The sequence below is a fragment of the Odontesthes bonariensis genome, chromosome 1 (genome assembly GCF_027942865.1).
Source record: "Odontesthes bonariensis isolate fOdoBon6 chromosome 1, fOdoBon6.hap1, whole genome shotgun sequence".
Classification (NCBI taxonomy): Eukaryota; Metazoa; Chordata; class Actinopteri; order Atheriniformes; family Atherinopsidae; genus Odontesthes; species Odontesthes bonariensis.
In genome coordinates, this window is record NC_134506.1 from 44,359,265 (window position 1) to 44,382,692 (window position 23,428).

At 44.2% G+C, this 23,428-nt stretch overlaps 1 protein-coding gene across 3 annotated transcripts in view; it reads right to left on the reverse strand.

The window, feature by feature from the left end:
* The window catches only part of large2 (LARGE xylosyl- and glucuronyltransferase 2), a 163,813-nt gene that overhangs the window by 38,614 nt on the left and 101,771 nt on the right, over positions 1–23,428 (reverse strand). For all 3 annotated transcript variants that reach the window (XM_075467780.1, XM_075467789.1, XM_075467798.1), the window contains one exon: positions 3,935–4,131. In XM_075467780.1, the coding sequence (XP_075323895.1) occupies positions 3,935–4,034 (100 nt within the window). In that variant the 5' untranslated portion in view covers positions 4,035–4,131. The remainder of the gene's footprint in view (positions 1–3,934; positions 4,132–23,428) is intronic.

The window sequence follows — 23,428 nt, forward strand, 5'->3', positions numbered from 1 at the left end:
TTGATCCAGGATAGCAAACATATCCCGGCTTAATCCCTTATCCTACTTTTGTGCAACGGGCCCCAGTTCTCTGTAAAATCTGGGCCTCAGGCAGCGGGACACATCAGCAGAGGTGGGTAGTAACGAGTAGGGATGGGAATTGATGACATTTTTACGATTCCAATTCCATTTTCGATTCTGCTTAACGATTCAATTCTTTATCGGTTCTTTTATCGATTCTCATTTGGAGAAAAAGGACAACAAACCGGTCGATTAGCATCACCGTTGTTTAGTTTAGAAGTAACACGAGTCATGACCTCACAAACCCAACAACGGTGAGGTCCACATTGGTCTATCCTGGCCTGGGTAATTTAACTCTTCCTGCTCTGGTGAAAGGAGAAGCTGGAGGTAGAGGTGAACTGGGGGTAGTACCACCAGCCTCTGGCTCTGAGCCAGTCAGGCTCTGTCTCTCATGATTTCATCTAAATGTAATGCCTGAGAAGGCATTCATTTAACCTTAACCGTTACTAACAGCAGCTTTTACAATCAGGCAAATGGTGCTAACATGATAGGCAGTGTTTGTTAGTTAGTTACCTGCAGTGTTAGCCGAGGACATGCTAACGTTGCTAACGTTGCTGCTGGGTTCAGATTCACCAACGTTAATCATTCATTCATAGTTATTGCGTGTTGGTAGTATTTCCTCCCTTTGGTGAAATATTCACTTTGCAAGTTGCCCTGTTGTCGTCTTTTTTAAGGATGTGTAGTCAAACTCAAGCGTTTGTACCGCTTAGCGCCATGTTTACTGCTGGCTGCTGGCTGCGCCGGACTCGCCACGCAACGTTGCGTGGTGACGTCATTCGCGCCCACTGGAATCGATAAGGGAATCATTTGCAAAATCGCCAAACGATTCCAAGGAATTGAAACACTGGGAACTTCTCGATTCCCATTTCTAGTAACGAGTTACATTTACTTGAGTAAGTTTCTGAAAACATTATACTTCTAGGAGTAGTTTTAAATCTCTATACTTTTTACTTTTCCTTGAGTAGATGTGTGCAGCAGAAACTGTCCTCTTACTCCGCTACATTAGGCTACAATGAGCTGGCTACTTTTCTTCTTACCTCTTTGGTATTCTACGCCTCATTATTTTTATCCCCCCGCGTACGCCTCATTTTAATGTTTTATTCTGACAGAGAGAGAGACTTCCGCCAAAGGCTCTACCACCTGACTGTGTTCCACCAATCAGACGCAGCCGTGCAGTCTGGTCACGTGACCATACTCGATCTCAGCGGCGGGACGGGTTAGCTTTAGCATTAGCAGTCGTAGCAAACAAAGAAAGAAACAGATGAAAAATGTCAGAACCAACGGTGGGAAATGAAGACGCAGACGAGGCCTCATACTGAAAGCATGTTTACCTTACAAAGAGTGAGAAACAGCAGCTACATGATGTGTCTTCTGTGGCAACCAAAACAAACGCACATTTCAGCAGAAACTCAACATCTAACTTGAGGAAACATGTAGCGCTAAGTTTCCTAAACTCATTTTTCCCCCATGGATAGGTGAATGTTTGTTTTTTAGGTTACATATGGGTTACATATGTTTTAAACATTTCCTAAGTCTCTTTTATTTTTTATTGAAGTACTTGAATTTACCTGGATTATTTTAATTTAAGCTATTTTGTAATTAATTCATTCATTTTAATTTATTTTATCAATTGGATGAACTCTAATCTGCCTAAAGATGATTATTTAGTATGTTTGTCTGTCTGATTGAATGCTTGTGTTAACAAATAAATCAGACGTTACTCAACAGTTACTCAGTACTTGAGTAGTTTTTTCACCGAGCACTTTTTTACTCTTACTCAAGTAATTATTTGGATGACTACTTTTTACTTTTACTTGAGTCATATTGTTCTGAAGTAACAGTACTTTTACTTGAGTACACTTTTTGGCTGCTCTACCCACCTCTGCACAAATGTCAGAAAAGACGACGAGGCGGCTTCACAGTAAAGAGTTTCTGGGTTTTCACAGTTTCTGCAGCTACTATGTCGGGGGTGAATGGAACGACTCTCCTGAGTGAGTTTCGATATGCAAATCTGAAATAAAATAGGGGCTCATTTCTGTTGAAATGTCACCAGAATTACCATCATATGGTCCTGAATGTGCTGCTGGCCATCAGAGCAGCTTCAGCCTGGAAGCTGTTAATGTGAACTAATATTCTGAGATAAGCAGAACCAAAACAGCTCATTTTATCAGACCAGGTTGTATCTGTAGCATCAGAGAACTGCTGGTTAGACTGCTGAGTCACTGTGCTGGCTGATAACAGACAATAAAACAGGAAATAAGAAGCTTTATCAGGATTTTAGCTGCATTAAAATACAGTTTTATGAAAGCACAGACAGCAGGAGAGAAGCTAACAGATGTTAGCACAGCTGGATGTTAGCTAGGAAGCTAATAGCTGCTGCTCTACAGTTATCAGGATCAGGAGGAGGAATGTCAGATAAATATAAATATTTTTTTTGGGCGTATCACCTATAAAAAGCTGCTTCATAACATCAGATTCTCTTTTTTAGACAGTATTACTTAAATAACGTTTGATCACATAAAGCTTTTTCTAAATAAATATGGTCGACACACTCTGACCAAAGAATAATTACAAGAAGTTTACCTCCAGATTACAGAAACCTGCAGAAACGGCATGAATCTGACGTCCCACAGAGAGAAGCTGAGACCTGATAAATAAAAGGTCAGCAGCTCCACAGGGAGTGGGCGGATGCGTCGTCTCAACACAAAACATCCTTTATGTTGCAGAAAGAAGCCTCAGATTCATCAATAAAGACAACAAGTGTGAGCTGAAGCCTTTCTGTCCGTTTCAGGGATTATCATCAAATCTCAGACTGATTCGCATTACATTTTGTATTTATATGACTCATCATTTCACATAGGTTGGACACTCGACCGAGTATGATTGGACATGAGTAGGTTCAACACGCTTCGTCATATTCTCTGGATTAGCCAAACAATGAGTGAATATATGACCTAAAGTGATCCAGGCATAGTGAGACAAAACAATTAGCCTGGGAAAGCAGGTTTCACACACACATTGTTTGGCTGATCCAGAGAATATGACGAAGCGTGTTGAACCTACTCATGTCCAATCATACTCGGTTGAGTGTGAGTCCAACCTATGAGGCTATAAATGCAAAAGATACCCGGAAATCGAGACTCAGTCTGATGGATTTCCCGCAGGAGCTCTGTTCCACTGAGCCCAGCGCTGATATGCTTGACGTGTGACCACCAATAAATACTTTCTTTAACTTGAGATTCCTCCGGCTTGTTCTTGAGCTTCCAATGAAAGAATCGAGCTAACAATTTGGTGCCGTGACCCGGATTGGCTGACTCTGAGACTGTCCGAGGGAGGACTGCCAGAGGTGATCGAGGGGGACCCTTTTTTTTAGACAATTCGAGGCGCCCGAACAAAAGGTGAGCAGAAAACCTCCTGTATGAATATATGTGAAATTTCTGCACATTGGTCATGCTAAATTAAGTTGTCTGAATTAAGATGTCCTCTGATCATTAAATAATAAATAACCATAATTTCTCAACAGGCTCATATACTCATATAATCATGCCCTGGTTAAATTTGTGTTTCTTATGTTTTCATTACAAATAAAAGAACGGATGGAAGTGTGGAGCTGCTCTGCGGGTCCAGAGAAAAGGTGGCTTCCTGACCGCCGGCACGAGTATTTGCAACCAAACCAAAGTGCTGTCTCCATGTGTTTGAAAATGTATCTGAAGTGTCAGATGGAAGGAAAACGGAGCCGACCCGCCGTCTCTTTTGGAATTTTGAGCCGAACCACAAACTCTGGCCTCTTAACATGACTCAGCGACGACTTTTAAACCTCCAAAATGACACAGCGAGGCTCATCGGTTGGTAGCAAACGATGAGGAATACTCACTCTCCAGGTTTCCAGCCAGCAGGTAGAGCCAGGTGAGCAGGACGATGGCCGTGAGGGACGCCACCAGTAGCTTCAGGCGCCCGCGGCACAGCAGGTTCATGATGGGGCGGCAGCACCGTGAGCTCTGAGGGTCGGGACGAGGACGAGGGTTCAGGTGGGGCTCAGTCCCTCTTCAGGACCCTGCAGCATCCTTTTACCTGAGGACACACAAACAGAAACTGTACTCAGACGTATCTCAAACTGTTTCCAGCAGAAGCTCATCGAGTTTCAGAGTCTGTTCAGCCTGGAACTAGAATCTGAAAGCTTTCCCACATCCACAGAACACACGATCCAGCAGACACTGAATGCCAAAAACAGACCCGGGAACACCAAGAGACGCCAACAAATATGTTCAGCCTCTTCCAGCTGAGGAACCTGATGCGATGAGAGATGGGTCACGTTGTTTTTCTGAGTGCAGATGTGCTCTGAAATGACTAAAGTTCACAGGAATGTGGCCCTTATGGCACATTCAGCATCACCAAGCAAACCAAAACTTAAAGAGTTTAAACTATTACTGCTAAACTGGAGAGAATGACGAGCAAAGGCAGACGTTATGAGTACCGGGCAGGGCCTTCCGGCAGCCTTTCGAACATGTGTTCGAAACCGCATACTGCATACTACATACTCATCGATCAGACAGTATGCAGAGCGTTTACCCACAATGCATTTCGCTCCTGCCCGAGCCGAAATCAGCCGGCCTGAAGCTGATTTCTCTTAAGCTTTAAACTCTGTAAACTTTAGCAACATTTGAAACATTTTCAGGTGAGAAAGTAGTCGTTTAGATCCCCAACGTGTTGAAAACCTGACAAAATACCGGCTGTTTACAATTTTGTTCCCACCAATTCGGCGCTACTAAAGCTAGCCGCAGTGAGCAACGCACTTCCGGTTATTTTCACAAAATAAAATACCCGTTGCCTTTTATCATAGGGAAAGCCATTACCGTACAATTGGTGCTTTTGTTTTGAAAACAGGAAGTGAACCTACCCTCGTTGTAGCTAGCTTGAAACTGTCGTTTTGACAGGAAATGACGATCGGCGACGTCACGTTACGTTGCATCTTGGGTAGTTTGAGTATGAGTAGTAACCTCATGATGCATACCCAACATTTAGGAGAATCTAGTATGCATCCGGGAACTTCTGCTTACTCAAACTCGCATACTAACTCAAAACGTTAGTATGAGTAGTAGGAGAAGTATGCGGTTTGGAACACAGCCCATGAAATATTCTGCTAGCACAAGGTCAAAGGTCAAAGATTCTGAACTCTTAACACTCACGAACCGCTCTTTGCTCTCTGACCTGAACCGTTGACCCGGTTTAACTCAGATGACTCTTAACTCTTCACTGTGAGGAAACTCTCCGACCTCTGGACTCACGCCAACGACCCCGGTGAAGGTCAAACTCACTGCGCTCGGTTTTCTCATGTCTGAGTCGGTCATGTGATCGGCTCTGGATTATTGGACGGATTAAAAAGGCGTTCCTCAAAGCCACCGAGGGCTGTTTTCCTAATGTGAGAGATGTGCCTTTACATGCTCTGAGCGCATAAATGAGCTTCAGATGATTCGTTCAGATTATGTCAGTCGTCTGAGAGAAAGATGGAGTCAGCGTGGTTACATGGAAACTCCTGAACAAGCCTCTCTTAAATCCTTCCCGGCCTGATCAGAGCGGGAGGGTCTGTATTTGTTTTACAGAGATTCAGTAATCCCTCTTTAATTAGACGGAAGCTCGAGGGAAACGAGACCAGAGACGCCCGCCAACAGGAAACAGCCGAGAAGAAGGAAGCTTTGAGCTGAGTTAGCAAGTTTCCTCTCGGATCGATGTGGAGCCGGCGATCTGGGAGCAAAGCAGCCGAGACAAAACTTTGACCAATGCTCACGATTTAAAGTGAAACCTTGTGGGAATATTAACGGGGAAATAATCTGCAGGAGATCGACAGCAGTAACAAACCCAAAGTGTAAAACTGAGGCCCGATTAACAATGGCGTCACCACAGGAGAAGAACGATGACAACAGGAAGCTGTGTACGCACGATTTGTGTGACGTAAATCTCTTTTCAGGAGACACGATCCACTCCTCCGTGACGCTTCTCTGAAAAAAGTCGATTGCAAACCGATTCTACAGGCAGGAAGCTTAGAGTCAGCCGAGCCAAAACGTCCACGAGTCCCCGGCAGTCCGACCGCAGTGCAGCCACCGTGAAACCACTGAGGTTCCCATCGTGGTTGGGTCGGTCACAGCTGCCGGAAACAGTCTGGTCTCGTTAAAAAAAGGCGAAGTTATTAGCCGTTTTCTCCCGCATTCGGACATACAGGAACTCTGGACCATCGCCCTCAGTTCCTATAACCCTTTGGCTTCCTCTCCTCAGCTGGGTCTGTTCTGGTTTCCATAGGAACACATCTGACGGAGGTGTTTGGTGGTCGGTAGCTCCGCCCCTTGGTGGTCGGTAGCTCCGCCCCTTGTCATGTTGTCAGGCTGAAATGTTTCCTCATACGACACGGACACAACCTTGGCGTGTTTAATAAGTTAAACCTCCACGTGGTCTCCTTTGTCTGCGGTGCTCTGCTCTCCTTCCTTCATGAAACCAAGAAGTACGACCTGCGCTCCATCCTTTGTCTCCTGACTCTCTCTGTGAGCTCTTCCAGCCTCCATGTTAGACGCCCGATGTGATCGTCCATGATTAATATCACCATCATGCAGACCATGAACACGGTGGCCTCCCCGCTCTCCATGTTAGCTTCTTGGTGCTGTTTTTTTCTTCTCTCCTTACTTTTACCGGGTTTTGTTTTGTTCTGTTTTGGTGTTGAATGTGACGCTAAAGTAACACGTCGCTGTCGCAGACGGCTGCGCCCCATCAGGTCCGACTCATGTGGGAATGCAGACTGAAACAGTTCCGCTGGGGAAGGATAGTTATCAGAACGAAATTCGAGTAGGACAGTTCTGATAACTGCGTTCTTAGAACGGCTCTGTCCGAAAGCGGCTATTGCACCCCGTGGTCCCACGAGCCTCGTTTTTTTTGGGGGGCTTTTTATGCCTTTAATGGACAGGACACTTGGAGAGAGACAGGAAGCAGGGGGCAGAGAGAGGGGGAACAACACGCAGCAAAGGGCCGTCCGGTGCGGGAATCGAACCGGGAACAGCTGCAGCGAGGACTATAGCCTCTGTACATGGGGCGGCTGCTCAACCCACTACGCCACGGACCATCCACCACGAGCCTCGTTTGTGGCGTCTTTTTAAGCTGCGTCCTGCCCTGTAGTTTCGCCCTAATCCCATTTCACAGTATTCTACCGTAATTCTGATGCTGATGTCATAGGAGGCCCTCCACCATAGGTACCTTGACCGTCTGACATGTTATTTGAGCAGCTTATAAATGACTAATAATTGGTTAAAAGTGCTATTTATAACTCAAATTAACGCAGAATGCTCGTTAGGGCACATAGAGCGAAGAAAAGGATTGGATTAGCGGAAATATGACGTAAAGGTGCAAAACAGTGACTGACATCTGCAAAGATCTAGTCAGTGGAAGAAAAAAAAAGAGAGAGAAAGGACTTTTAAAGAACTTTCAGCAAGTATAACTGCATATAATATACAAACACAAACTGTGTTTGTTGAGTTTTTGTTTGTATGTATGTATATGTCAAATAAAAAATCAGTTATAAAAAAAAAGTGCTTTTTATACACTCTGCTAAACATCCAGATTTAGTGACTAAATGCAAGAAGAAGACGAAGAAGGAGCTACTGTAACTCATCCCTAACATCCAGAGCTTATCTGAGCTGGTTCACTGAATGTTTCAGGACGTGTTGGCGAAGCTTTCCTCAGTAAAATAAAGTCGGGTTATCACAGAGCTCATTAGCTGGTCTGACTGCAGAGACACTTTCCGTTCTCGGCGTGTCGGCGAACCTCCCCGACAGCCGGCAGCAGCTCCCCCGTGCTGAACAGATGCAAACCAACAAGCCGGCGTTGAACGTGTGAAGCGCGTCGTCTGCGCCGCCGACCTCGATTTATTTGTGTGCTCAGTTTGAAATGAGAAAACAGTGTTTACGGGTAAAGGTGAGATGATCTGTTTTTAGGGAAAGCTTAGAGGAGTCTGACGGGAAGCTGGTGATTTAACAGCTTCATTTAACAAATTCTTTAATTAAACTGCCACACATGCGTCTCTGGTTGGCGGGGGGATAAATGTAGGCGGGCATCTTAATAACGATCCAAAGCCTCCGCTGAGGACCGACCCCGCTGCATACGTCTCTGTCAGAGCGTTTCTCTCTGCTCAGCAGCTGAATCAGCTTCATGTGGAACCTCAGCACCTCTGCAGCACCCAGAGGTCTTAATCACTTCAGCTGCGCCAGGAAGCCTCCTCCTCCTTCTTCTTAATCTTCTTCACGACGGCTGTGTTCGAAACCGCATACATCTCATACTAACTTTAACTTTTTTTAAGTTCCCGGATGCATACTAGATTCTCTGAAATGTTGGGTATGCATCATGAGGTTACTACTCATACTCAAACTACCCAAGATGCAACGTAACGTGACGTCGCTGATCGTCATTTCCTGTCAAAACGGCAGTTTCAAGCTAGCTACAACGAGGGTAGGTGCACTTCCTGTTTTCAAAACAAAAGCACCAATTGTATGGTAATGGCTTTCCCTATGATAAAAGGCAACGGGTATTTTATTTTGTGAAAATATGTAGTATGCAGTATGTAGTATGTAGTATACAGTATGGAAGTATGTAGTATGCAGTATGTAGTATGGAAGTATGTAGTATGTAGTATGCAGTACGTAGTATGCAGTATGTAGTATGTAGTACGTAGTATGCAGTATGTAGTATGGAAGTATGTAGTATGTAGTATGCAGTACGTAGTATGCAGTATGTAGTATGTAGTACGTAGTATGCAGTATGTAGTATGGAAGTATGTAGTATGTAGTATGCAGTACGTAGTATGTAGTATGTAGTACGTAGTATGTAGTACGTAGTATGCAGTATGTAGTATGTAGTACGTAGTATGTAGTACGTAGTATGCAGTATGTAGTATGGAAGTATGTAGTATGTAGTATGCAGTATGTAGTATGGAAGTATGTAGTATGTAGTATGCAGTACGTAGTATGCAGTATGTAGTATGTAGTACGTAGTATGCAGTATGTAGTATGGAAGTATGTAGTATGTAGTATGCAGTACGTAGTATGTAGTATGTAGTACGTAGTATGTAGTACGTAGTATGCAGTATGTAGTATGTAGTACGTAGTATGTAGTACGTAGTATGCAGTATGTAGTATGGAAGTATGTAGTATGTAGTATGCAGTATGTAGTATGGAAGTATGTAGTATGTAGTATGCAGTACGTAGTATGCAGTATGTAGTATGTAGTACGTAGTATGTAGTACGTAGTATGCAGTATGTAGTATGGAAGTATGTAATATGTAGTATGTAGTACGTAGTATGTAGTATGTAGTACGTAGTATGCAGTATGTAGTATGGAAGTATGTAGTATGTAGTATGTAGTACGTAGTATGCAGTATGTAGTATGGAAGTATGTAGTATGTAGTATGTAGTACGTAGTATGTAGTACGTAGTATGTAGTATGGAAGTATGCAGTATGTAGTATGTAGTATGTAGTATGGAAGTATGCAGTATGTAGTACGTAGTATGCAGTATGTAGTATGGAAGTATGTAGTATGTAGTATGCAGTATGTAGTATGGAAGTATGTAGTATGTAGTATGCAGTACGTAGTATGCAGTATGTAGTATGTAGTACGTAGTATGCAGTATGTAGTATGGAAGTATGTAGTATGTAGTATGCAGTACGTAGTATGTAGTATGTAGTACGTAGTATGTAGTACGTAGTATGCAGTATGTAGTATGTAGTACGTAGTATGTAGTACGTAGTATGCAGTATGTAGTATGGAAGTATGTAGTATGTAGTATGCAGTATGTAGTATGGAAGTATGTAGTATGTAGTATGCAGTACGTAGTATGCAGTATGTAGTATGTAGTACGTAGTATGTAGTACGTAGTATGCAGTATGTAGTATGGAAGTATGTAATATGTAGTATGTAGTACGTAGTATGTAGTATGTAGTACGTAGTATGCAGTATGTAGTATGGAAGTATGTAGTATGTAGTATGTAGTACGTAGTATGCAGTATGTAGTATGGAAGTATGTAGTATGTAGTATGTAGTACGTAGTATGTAGTACGTAGTATGTAGTATGGAAGTATGCAGTATGTAGTATGTAGTATGTAGTATGGAAGTATGCAGTATGTAGTACGTAGTACGTACTATGTAGTATGAAAGTATGTAGTATGCAGTATGGAAGTATGTAAATCAAATCAAATCAAATTTATTTGTAGCACATTTCATGTACAAACAGTTCAAAGTGCTTTACATAAAATAAAAGCATTGCAGCAGGGAGTGCAAGAAGCATTAAAAATACATAAAAGAATATAAAGAGAAACAAATAAAATCATTTAAATGAATTTAAAAACAAGCAACAGTCTAGATAAGTTAAAAGATATTTCATGCATAGACACATGAGAACAGAAATGTTTTTAACCTGGATTTAAAAATGTCTCCATTTGGTGAAAGTTTAATCTCCACTGGCAGTTTGTTCCACTTGTTTGCAGCATAACAGCTAAATGCTGCTTCTCCATGTTTAGTCTGGACTCTGGACTGGACCAGCTGACCTGAGTCCTTGGATCTAAGAGCTCTGCTGGCTTTATATTCTCTGAACAGATCACAGATTGTAAACCATCAGCAGGCTTTTAAAATCTATTCTGTGACTGACTGGAAGCCAGAGTAAAGATTTTAAAGCTGCTGTGATGTGTTCAGATCTCTTAGTCCGGGTTAAAACTCCAGCAGCAGCGTTCTGGATGAGCTGCAGATGTTTAATGCTCTTTGTGGGAAGTCCAGTTAAAAGAGCGTTACAGTGATGGAGTCTACTGGAGATGAATGCATGGATGAGTTTCTCCTGGTCTGTTTGGGAGAGGAAACCTTTCATTCTGCTGATATTTCTGAGATGGTAAAAAGCTGCCTTGGTGACAGCTTTGATGTGGCTGCTGAAAGTCAGATCTGAGTCTATCAACACTCCGAGGTTACCAACTCGGTCAGTGATTATAAGGTCCCGAGTCTCAAGATATTTACCAACGCTGACCCTCTTCTCTTTGCTACCAAACAGAATGATCTCAGTTTGGTCTTCATTTATCTGTAGAAAATTCTCTCTCATCCAGGTGTTTACTTCCTCCAGACACTGACGCAGAACGTCTGCTGGGCTGCAGTCGCCATGGTGACAGAGACACATAAAGTTGTGTATCGTCTGCATAACTGTGATAATTGATGTTAAAGTTCTGCAATATCTGACCCAAAGGGAGCATATACAAGTTAAACATATGCTGAAGACATTGACTGTGTAGTATGCAGTTGGCGGTTTCGAACACAGTCAATGTCTTCAGTGAGCACCAACACATTCGTTAGTTCCACCTCGTGTGAAACATCCAAAATCTCCGTGTTTTGTTTGGGGTTTTTAGTGGAAACAGTTAAGAACTGCTGCTTTTTTTTGGCTCATTTCTTTAGTTAACAGCATCCCAGATTCCCACCTTTGAGGTGCAGTGAAGGCAGCATTTGAACTTGAAGATGAGGAGGCCGCTCACTGAACCAACACAGAACAGATACGTCCACATTAATGTTAAACCATGCTGAGTGCAAACTCCACAGACTATAATCATTTATCTGAAATGATTAATAAGAATGTCAACAAACTCTGTTTGCTATGGTTGAAAAACTCACAAATCCTCCTAAACAGTCAAACCCAGACCTCCTCTCCACTGAGAAATGCAACGAATTTGCCAACTTTTTTAGCCAAAAAATCAAAACAATTAGACAAAACATTCAACTAATCTGTGTCTAAAACCTAGAAATAATTCTGACGTTATGTCACAATTTAATATGGTTGATTTAAAAATCCTAGAGGAAACAGTTCGGCAGCTGAAATCAACAACCTGTTCTCTGGACATAATACCATCCGACTTTTTAAAAACTGTTTTTACCTCAGTAGAAAGTGATCTCCTATAAATACTTAACAGCTCACTGGCATCAGGCATTTTCCCCAAGTCACTAAAGACAGCTGCCATTAAGCCACTCCTAAAGAAGAGAACTCTAGACGCCTCTATGATGAACAGCTACAGACCTGTCTCTAACCTCTCTTTTATATCCAAGATTATTGAGAAAGTTGTATTTAACCAGCTCAACGACTTTCTGAATGAAAGTGGAAGTCTTGATAACTTTCAATCAGGCTTCAGACGTCATCACAGCACTGAAACAGCTCTGGTCAAAGTGTTAAACGACATCAGGTTGAATACTGATTCTGGTAATGTTTCAGTCCTGGTTCTGTTGGACCTCAGCGCTGCGTTTGATACTGTAGATCACAGAATCCTGTTGCACAGGCTGGAAAACTGGGTTGGACTTTCTGGAGCGGTCCTTAACTGGTTCAGGTCCTACTTAGAAGGCCGGAGTTATTTTGTTACAATTGGCAGCTATGAATCTGAGCGAGTGGCCATGACTTGTGGAGTCAAGTCAAGTTCTTGGACCTCTTCTGTTTAGCCTGACTCATCATCTTTTTTTATGCCATTTTTATCCCTAACCTAATAGGTTAATGGCCTAAACATAACCAGGAAGTTCAGTTCAATTTGACTCAATTATGATTTAGTGTTCCCCAAAGTTAAATTATATTGCTGCTAAAGTAAAATACTTATTCCATCCTTTCCCATAATGATCAAGGGAAGGAATTATTTAAACTTCTATCATCTTTTTCTCCCTTTTGTTCCTGCTTTGCATTCAGAGGTCTCCTCTTAAACTCATCTGGATTTGGGGTCTTATTCTTCTTAGAGGTCTTAGGACCTCTTCTGTTTAACTTGTATATGCTCCCTTTGGGTCAGATATTGCAGAACTTTAACATCAATTATCACAGTTATGCAGACGATACACAACTTTATGTGTCTCTGTCACCGGACGACTGCAGCCCAGCAGACGTACTGTGTCAGTTTCTGGAGGAAGTAAACATCCGGATTAGAGAGATATCTTTTAATTTATCTGGACTGTTGCTTGTTTTTAATCATTTTATTTGTTTCTCTTTATATTCTTTTATGTATTTTTAATGCTTCTTAAACTCCCTGCTGCAATGCTTTTATTTTATCTAAAGCACTTTGAATTGTTTTGTACATGAAATGTGCTACAAATAAATTTGATTTGATTATTAATAAGTACCATTTCCTCCAGAGAACATTGTGTTTGCAGATGTTTTTAAACCATTTCATCATGCGTACACGACGCTCATCCCTTCTTTGCTCTGCAGCATCACAGAACAGACGCATGAATCCAACATGTAAAGCATCCGATTTATCTTCTTCTGCACAAACATAATTCATATCGAGTTATTTAAACTTCAGCTTCCTGAATATTCAGACAACAAACACACGATTAGAGACGTCACCAGGCGACTTTACAGCAGCCTGAACCCAGGAGATAAAAACGAGGGGATGTTATCATCACGCATTATTAAAAACACCACAGTCATCCACCGTGTGACTCAAAGTGAGAGCAGAAATCACTCCGCCAGACATTCAAACTCTCCAAGTATGATTTATGGGTTAATTAGTGAGGCTGATGTATTCGCTGTATGTCGTTAGGAGCGATGAGAGGTGCTGAGACGGGAAGAAAGGAGGAGAAACTGAGAAAATTAAGAGATGAAGGGGAGCAAGTGACACACATGGAAATGATTGAAGGGGAAATATAAAGGAAGTAAAGTACGGTGGAGGGGAAACGGAGATTTAACGTGGAAAAGACAAAAGATTAGATGATGGAAAGAAGACAAAAGAGAAGGTGGAGGGGAGGAGATGAGTGGAGGAACAGGCAACAGAGGAGATTAAAAACAAAAGATGGAGGCTGGAGGTGAACTGCCTTTCAGCTCCAGCCTCCATAAACCCAGAGAGGCACAAAGAGGACTGTAGGTCCTGCAGGACCTACACAGAACCACCTCTGGACCCTCATCCAGATGTGAGGAGCTCTGCAGCCTCCTCCATCATGTGAGCAGCACCGGGGGGCGGCACCACGCCGGTGAATTAAAAGACAACAAAACCAAAGACGGAAAACTCGGCCCAACGGTTCCACCGTTCTCCTTCCCTGGTCCCGATGGGCAAACATCCTTTATAGCTTTATAAACTCTGCGGGTCAGGACGAGCTTTATAAACTCTGCAGGTCGGGACGAGCTTTATAAATTCTGCAGGTCAGGACGAGCTTTATAAACTCTGCGGGTCGGGACGAGCTTTATAAACTCTGCGGGTCAGGACGAGCTTTATAAATTCTGCGGGTCGGGACGAGCTTTATAAACTCTGCGGGTCAGGACGAGCTTTATAAACTCTGCGGGTCGGGACGAGCTTTATAAACTCTGCGGGTCAGGACGAGCTTTATAAACTCTGCAGGTCAGGACGAGCTTTATAAATTCTGCCGGTCGGGACAAGCTTTATAAACTCTGCGGGTCGGAACGAGCTTTATAAACTCTGCGGGTCGGGACGAGCTTTATAAACTCTGCGGGTCGGGACGAGCTTTATAAATTCTGCGGGTCGGGACGAGCTTTATAAACTCTGCGGGTCGGGACGAGCTTTATAAACTCTGCGGGTCGGGACGAGCTTTATAAATTCTGCGGGTCGGGACGAGCTTTATAAACTCTGCAGGTCAGGACGAGCTTTATAAACTCTACGGGTCAGGACGAGCTTTATAAATTCTGCGGGTCAGGACGAGCTTTATAAACTCTGCGGGTCAGGACGAGCTTTATAAACTCTGCGGGTCGGGACGAGCTTTATAAACTCTACGGGTCAGGACGAGCTTTATAAACTCTGCAGGTCGGGACGAGCTTTATAAACTCTGCGGGTCGGGACGAGCTTTATAAACTCTGCGGGTCGGGACGAGCTTTATAAATTCTGCGGGTCAGGACGAGCTTTATAAACTCTACGGGTCAGGACGACCTTTATAAACTCTGCGGGTCAGGACGAGCTTTATAAACTCTGCGGGTCAGGACGAGCTTTATAAACTCTACGGGTCAGGACGAGCTTTATAAACTCTGCAGGTCGGGACGAGCTTTATAAACTCTACGGGTCAGGACGAGCTTTATAAACCCTGCAGGTCAGGACGAGCTTTATAAACTCTACGGGTCAGGACGAGCTTTATAAACCCTGCAGGTCAGGACGAGCTTTATAAACTCTGCAGGTCGGGACGAGCTTTATAAACTCTGCGGGTCAGGACGAGCTTTATAAACTCTGCGGGTCGGGACGAGCTTTATAAACTCTGCGGGTCGGGACGAGCTTTATAAACTCTGCAGGTCAGGACGAGCTTTATAAACTCTGCAGGTCAGGACGAGCTTTATAAACTCTGCAGGTCGGGACGAGCTTTATAAACTCTGCAGGTCGGGACGAGCTTTATAAACTCTGCGGGTCGGGACGAGCTTTATAAACTCTGCAGGTCGGGACGAGCTTTATAAACTCTGCAGGTCGGGACGAGCTTTATAAACCCTGCGGGTCAGGACGAGCTTTATAAACCCTGCAGGTCAGGACGAGCTTTATAAACTCTGCAGGTCAGGACGAGCTTTATAAACTCTGCAGGTCAGGACGAGCTTTATAAACTCTGCAGGTCAGGACGAGCTTTATAAACTCTGCAGGTCAGGACGAGCTTTATAAACTCTGCAGGTCGGGACGAGCTTTATAAACTCTGCAGGTCGGGACGAGCTTTATAAACTCTGCGGGTCGGGACGAGCTTTATAAACTCTGCGGGTCGGGACGAGCTTTATAAACTCTGCAGGTCGGGACGAGCTTTATAAACTCTGCAGGTCGGGACGAGCTTTATAAACCCTGCGGGTCAGGACGAGCTTTATAAACCCTGCAGGTCAGGACGAGCTTTATAAACTCTGCACGTCAAGACGAGCTTTATAAACTCTGCGGGTCAGGACGAGCTTTATAAACTCTGCGGGTCAGGACGAGCTTTATAAACTCTGCGGGTCAGGACGAGCTTTATAAACTCTGCGGGTCAGGACGAGCTTTATAAACTCTGCGGGTCAGGACGAGCTTTATAAACTCTGCGGTTCAGGACGAGCTTTATAAACTCTGCGGGTCAGGACGAGCTTTATAAACTCTGCAGGTCGGGACGAGCTTTATAAACTCTGCGGGTCAGGACGAGCTTTATAAACTCTGCGGGTCAGGACGAGCTTTATAAACTCTGCGGGTCAGGACGAGCTTTATAAACTCTGCGGGTCAGGACGAGCTTTATAAACTCTGCGGGTCGGGACGAGCTTTATAAACTCTGCGGGTCGGGACGAGCTTTATAAACTCTGCGGGTCAGGACGAGCTTTATAAACTCTGCGGGTCAGGACGAGCTTTATAAACTCTGCGGGTCAGGACGAGCTTTATAAACTCTGCGGGTCGGGACGAGCTTTATAAACTCTGCAGGTCGGGACGAGCTTTATAAACTCTGCGGGTCAGGACGAGCTTTATAAACTCTGCGGGTCAGGACGAGCTTTATAAACTCTGCGGGTCGGGACGAGCTTTATAAAATCTGCGGGTCGGGACGAGCTTTATAAACTCTGCGGGTCGGGACGAGCTTTATAAACTCTGCGGGTCAGGACGAGCTTTATAAACTCTGCGGGTGGGGACGAGCTTTATAAACTCTGCGGGTCGGGACGAGCTTTATAAACTCTGCGGGTCAGGACGAGCTTTATAAACTCTGCGGGTGGGGACGAGCTTTATAAACTCTGCGGGTCAGGACGAGCTTTATAAACTCTGCGGGTCAGGACGAGCTTTATAAAGTCTGCGGGTCAGGACGAGCTTTATAAACTCTGCGGGTCAGGACGAGCTTTATAAACTCTGCGGGTCAGGACGAGCTTTATAAACTCTGCGGGTCAGGACGAGCTTTATAAACTCTGCGGGTCAGGACGAGCTTTATAAACTCTGCGGGTCAGGACGAGCTTTATAAACTCTGCGGGTCAGGACGAGCTTTATAACGAGCGACAGAAATTTGACGAGGAAATACATCCTTCTTGGCCATGAAATCTTTCAACACCAAACGTTGCTCTTTTTTAAAAGGAAACTTGCGTTCTAAGCTACTTAAAACACTTTCTAAGGCTGCATCGAACAGTAACGCTGTGTCCGCTGCCATGTTGGATTAACACTCTACAAGCTTCGGTGTCGGGCATAGACGTAGTCATCGTCTTGCTGCCCCCCCCGTTCTGTGATTGGTTCCCAAACTCTGGCAAAAATAAGGGCGGTGGTTTCCAGGCTGCCTTTGCAGTGTGAATGAAAGCAGCATGGGAATTCCCAGGCTACCATTAATGGGGAGTTAACTGTGTGATTATTTCATATTCAGATATATTCTTTATCACTTTTAAAATCTGAAACAACGAGATGACGACTATAAAACTGAAGAGCAACCTCCTGATAAAGTGACCTGATCCTGTCCAGTAAAGGGGGGGGGGCACTGTATGATAATGCAATTAAGGCCTGAAAGCTGGGGTCCGGCCGCCCGTCTCACTTCCGTCTGAGGGAGCGTTTTAGCAGCGAGCTAATCACAGAGGGGAGAGCCCTGATTAAGGAGTAATCAGCGGGCGCTTCCTGCATTAGAGCAGAAAGATAAGAGAGGAGAGCGGTAATCAACTCCTCCGAAACTCTGCAGCGACCTCCGTGACCCGCGCACGGCGGCGCCTCCTCATACGTCGACTCGATGTGTTTGTCTGAATCGGCTTTTAACAAACACCACACTGAGCGCAGTTGTCAAATTATCTTCACAGCTTCTGATCATTTCAATAAAGCTGACTTCACGGCCGGCAGGAGGGCGCCGCCTTAGTGTTTTTTTTAATTGTACAGAGCAGCAGTCATCTCGCTGATCACCTCATAAACGGACCGACGGAACACGAGGAGTTCAGGCCACCTGGGAAGATTGATGCCTCAGACTTCCTCAGGATGAAACGACTGAAGGTGTGTCGCCACTGAGCACCTGACCACCATGAAGGAAGTAAGACTGAGGGCTCCTGGATCGCTGCTGCTCGCATCATCTGACTAAACCCTGAAACCGGCTGCCCTCCAGCATCACTGCTCATCAGCCATCTCTCTAACCCTCGGCTGCATGACTCTGCGCTCATCAAAGGCTCATCGCCTCCCGTCTTTCCCTCGATCTGATCTGACCTCTGGGGAGTGAAAACAGGCAACAACCCATGAACACATCAGAATATGTTCACTAAGCGTGGAGACAGAACAGAACTTTACTGGAACGAGGCTTAAAAACACCAAATCGTCACTTCTGATTACTCTGACATGAAAGCCTTTGGAGTATAACCAACAAGAGGTGCAGGTTACCCTCACCCAGCTGACCAGGGATCTGCTCCAGTTTTTATTTTGTTGCTCTGGAGCAGGAAATATCCTTCGTGCATCTTTTAGAGCTCCATGACAAACCAAACTAAAGAATTCATGTCAGGTTGTATCAGGCCAAAGATCGGAAGGTTTATTAAAAGTCTAACGTGAACAGATACGTTTGGTTTCACCGGTAACCCATCAGCCGGCAGGTGGTAAAAACACCAAGACGAGTCACTGAGGGGCCACGGCTGTAAAGAGAGTTAGCGAAAGTTCAAAACCGCATACTTCTCCTACTACTCCTACTAACTGTTTGAGTTAGTAAGCGAGTTTGAGTAAGCGAGAAGTTCCCGGATGCATACTAGATTCTCCGAAATGTTGGGTATGCATCATGAGGTTACTACTCATACTCAAACTACCCAAGATGCAACGTAACGTGACGTCGCCGATCGTCATTTCCTGTCAAAACGGCAGTTTCAAGCTAGCTACAACGAGGGTAGGTTAAGTTCCTGTTTTCAAAAAACAAAAGCACCAATTGTATGGTAATGGCTTTCCCTATGATAAAAGGCAACGGGTATTTTATTTTGTGAAAATAACCGGAAGTGCGTTGCTCACTGTGGCTAGCTTTAGTAGCGCCGAATTCGTGGGAACAAATTTGTAAACAGCCGGTATTTTGTCAGGTTTTCAACACGTTGGGGATCTAAACGACTACTTTCTCGCCTGAAAATGTTTCAAATGTTGCTAAAGTTTACAGAGTTTAGAGCTTAAGAGAAATCAGCTTCAGGCCGGCTGATTTCGATTTAGGAGCGAAATGCATTGTGGGTAAACGCTCTGCATACTCTCTGATCCATGAGTATGTAGTATGCAGTATGTAGTATGTAGTCTGTAGTATGTAGTCTGTAGTATGTAGTATGCAGTATGTAGTATGTAGTCTGTAGTATGCAGTATGCAGTATGTAGTCTGTAGTATGCAGTATGTAGTATGTAGTATGCAGTATGTAGTCTGTAGTATGTAGTCTGTAGTCTGTAGTATGTAGTATGTAGTCTGTAGTATGTAGTCTGTAGTATGTAGTTTGTAGTATGTAGTCTGTAGTATGTAGTCTGTAGTCTGTAGTATGTAGTCTGTAGTATGTAGTATGTAGTCTGTAGTCTGTAGTATGTAGTTTGTAGTATGTAGTATGTAGTCTGTAGTATGTAGTATGCAGTATGCAGTATGCAGTATGCAGTATGTAGTCTGTAGTATGTAGTATGTAGTATGTAGTCTGTAGTATGCAGTATGTAGTATGCAGTATGTAGTATGCAGTACGTAGTATGTAGTATGTAGTTTGTAGTATGTAGTATGTAGTATGCGGTTTCGAACACAGCCAAAGCAGCAGAAGTTGGTGGAAAAAACCAGAAGAAGAAGAAGAAGAGGACGGTCCCTGTAATCAGGTTTGAAGAACACGCCCCCTCAAGGTCGGAAGAACTTTGCTTTGTAAGAAGAACGTTTCTTTGTCCCCAACCACGTTTGTTCTCCAACCCGTAACCAAGGCAACCAGTAAATCATGTTGTCATGGTGAAAGCTGAAACCTCGCTGCAGCAGCACCTCAGGAACGGGTCAATAATCACAGCGACATCTGTTTGGGAAACTAAAGCAGGAGGAGTGTGCACGGTGCCTCACGTGCACACACGCGTATGACCTCATATTTCTCGGTGTCATCACTGTGTGGGATGCTTAAAGTTCACTGACCCTCTTTTTAATGGATTCTCTTACTTTTGATGCCGTTTTCTGGTGGATTTGAGACTTTTCCTGAAACGCATCGAGCGTGTGAGTAACGGTGCGACGGTGGCGTCCGGCTCGGAGCTGCGAGCCGTTAGTCACGTTGAGTCGAACATCACAAAGATTCGCGGGCCAAACATAACGCACATTTCCTGCCCTCTCTTCTTCTGCTCTGACAGGAGTACTGTAGTAATTTGACTGTAAGCTTCTTTCCTCTGTTCTGATTTCCGCTCGATGCCTTCGGGTCAGGCAGCCGCGCTCGGCTTAATCTGCCGCATCGCCGGCACACCGGCCAGCTCTGCGAGCCCGGCTGTGTTTCGGAGATTTCTGGGAATAAGTTGAGGTGGGATTAGGGGTTTTGGGCCCAACATTTAGTTTCCCAGAACACCGACCTCTCGCTGCATCGTCCCGCTCTCACACACTAACGGTACTACGCTTCTTTATTTATTCACCACATGGATTTAAACCTGATCTACATTTTAAAACCTGCTTTATTAACCTGATGGCTCCTTTAAAAACAAGCGTGGAATAATCATCTCTCAGCTGTTTGCTGAGTCCCTTTATTTAAATCCACTCCAGAGGATCCAAAGCCGGGGGATTGTGAAACAATCATCCAGACTCTGTTTGACATGAGGTTTATGGACTCGTGTTTCCAGCCTGGAGCACCTAACTGCTGAGTTATGAACAGCTCATTTTGTTTGGACCATTTCATTTGAATTCAGAAGCCTTTTCCAGATTTAAAGTGTTCAGACGTTGGTTACTCTTCTGTTAATGTTGCGTGTCTGAGAGTGATGAAAAAGGCCCGGCAGTAAAGGCAGTCACCGAAGCTCTCAGGGAGTCTCGGTTTTACGGCAACAACTTGTAGTTTCCATCCAAAACTCAGAGCGTTTTATGGGAGCTAAATGTTGGACGGCTAATAACCGGCTTCAGTTAAAGGACAGAAAGTCTGAGTGAAGTCAGATTGTTTGGATCATCCTGCTCACGCAGCCGCACACTCAGCGGGGTCACATGGCACTGAAAGGATCGGATTATTGGCTAAATTACAATAAGACTGAGTTATTAAGTACATGTAGACACCTTAATCTGACTAAGAATTGGATCGGATCGGATTAAGACCCCTTCTCTGTAAGTTGAACAACAACTCTGAACTAAAACTTCTACTTATTTTGCTCCACAAAGTTGAACACGAGAGGAGCAGAAAATGCTGATATCTGTAAACTTTAATTAAGAGCCTGTTTATCCAGAATGGCTTTGATGTAGTGGGTATGGAAGGCCGAAACCACCAAAACCATAAAATTAACGAGTAAAAAAATAAATACAGATTTATTTCCTTTGTCCAGTAGAGATACACGATCACTCAGTGGGGTCACATGGCACTGAAAGGATCGGATTATTGGCTAAATTACAATCAGACTGAGTTTTTAAGTGCATGTAAACACCTTAATCTGTCTAAGAATTGGATCGGATTGGATTCAGACCCCGAGATAACTGGGTTGAAAGTCTCTCTAAACCTGCTTGTAGACGCTGAAGCTCGTGGTGAATCAGACTTTGCGTTCTGCGCATGCTCCAGATGTTTTCCCGGGGTCGTGACCCGGAAGTCAAAGGAGACGATATTCCTGTTGTTGTCGCCGTCAGAAAGAAACAAACAACGCGATGGAGAATGCTCCGTTGGGCATCGAGTTTGTGCAACAAGCAGCTCATCACAGACCAAATGCAGAGGGACGTAGCTTCATCTGGCTCTGCGTTCTCCATCTTTCTCCAATGCCTGAGTTTGTTGTTGTTGTTGGTGGTGAAGAGGTCAACAGGAAGTGGCTCTATTAGCAACAGCTGGAATGGGTACAGCGCCACCTATCATACCGGGGTATGACACGCTTTGTGCCTCTGATCCCATTCATTCACTGCCAGATATCCAAGGAGAATTACCCTCGCTCAGCTCAGTCTGATTGTAATTTAGCCAATAATCCGATCCTTTCAGAGCCATGTGACCCCACTGAGTGACCCCACGTAAGTTTCACATCAAACTGAGCCGGAAAGCGTTTCTGGTGACGTCGGTCATGTGATCACTGAAACTGAGATCAGTCGTTCTTCGAACAGATTTTCCATCCATTTGGACCTACAACAAGAATCCGTCTCCGTCAGGTCTTCAGTTTCTGGACTTCCAGCAGTTTGTGAGCAGATCCTCACGCTGTGCGTCATCAGCAGATTCCTCATTTTTATCTATTGTTCTTATCTCTTTCTTTTTTGTTTAAAATTTAAATCATGCTTTTTATTTCTACTGTTTTAATGTCTCTGTAAAGCACTTTGAATCACCTTGTTGTTGGATTGTGCCGTACAGATAAACCTGCCTTGCCTTCATTGAATAACCAAGTAGGAGTATCTTTATTTATTATTTCTTCTGGTTTTATGCGACTGATGGAAACGTGACAACTGGGGCGCTGAAAAGCCGCTGACCTTGAATCAGAATCAGCTTTATTGGCCACGTTTGACTAAACAAACAAGGAATTTGACTCCGGTACAACTTCACTCGCAAAGTACAACACTCAACAATAACATAAAAGAATAAAAATTAGAAATGCAGAACAGTAAGAGTGCGGGCATCGTGGCAACTTAACCGGGTCGAGACCGAGAGTTTGTGCTGCTTGGAGCATAAAAACTATTATTAACTCCCATGAAACATGGATAAATCTGATGAATTCAAGTGTTTTTGAGTCTCAGAGTGAATTATTATGGCATGAAGTCTCCTCGTTGAGCACGGGATCAGTCGGACTCACTCGATGCAGTTTGAAACATGGCTACAGGACGATGGATGAGCAATGCAAATAAGGACCATGTTTGGTTAATCCCTGCATCTCTGGATCCAAACTCATCTGCATCAGGCCCGGCGGCTCCGCTGCAGAAAGTATTCTGAGATTTCAAACTACCCCCCCACTCAGATAATAAGTGTAAAAGCATCAGGCACCCGATACAATCACCTTTCTGCTGTTCAGAGTGAGCCCCGACCTGATATCTCCTTCCCACGCCTCATTAACGCGTCACCAGAGGGGCGCCGGGTCGCTGCCGACTGCCCGAGTCCTCAGACTTCTCTGAAAGGCAAACACGCCTCAAACACTCACGTCAACTAACGAGCAGCAGAACACGGCGGCGGAGAAAGGATTCCGTCTGATCTGCGGTCGGACAGAAAGCGCCAAGCTTCAGCCTCTCAGCAGCTTTCTTTATGTTCAGGTGGGAAACAGAGACGTGATGAAGGCAAAGCCATCAAGCACAGAGCTTCCACTCATTTATCTAAGAACGGGAGTCACAAATCTGCGCATTAATGTGACCGAACCAGGTCAGATTA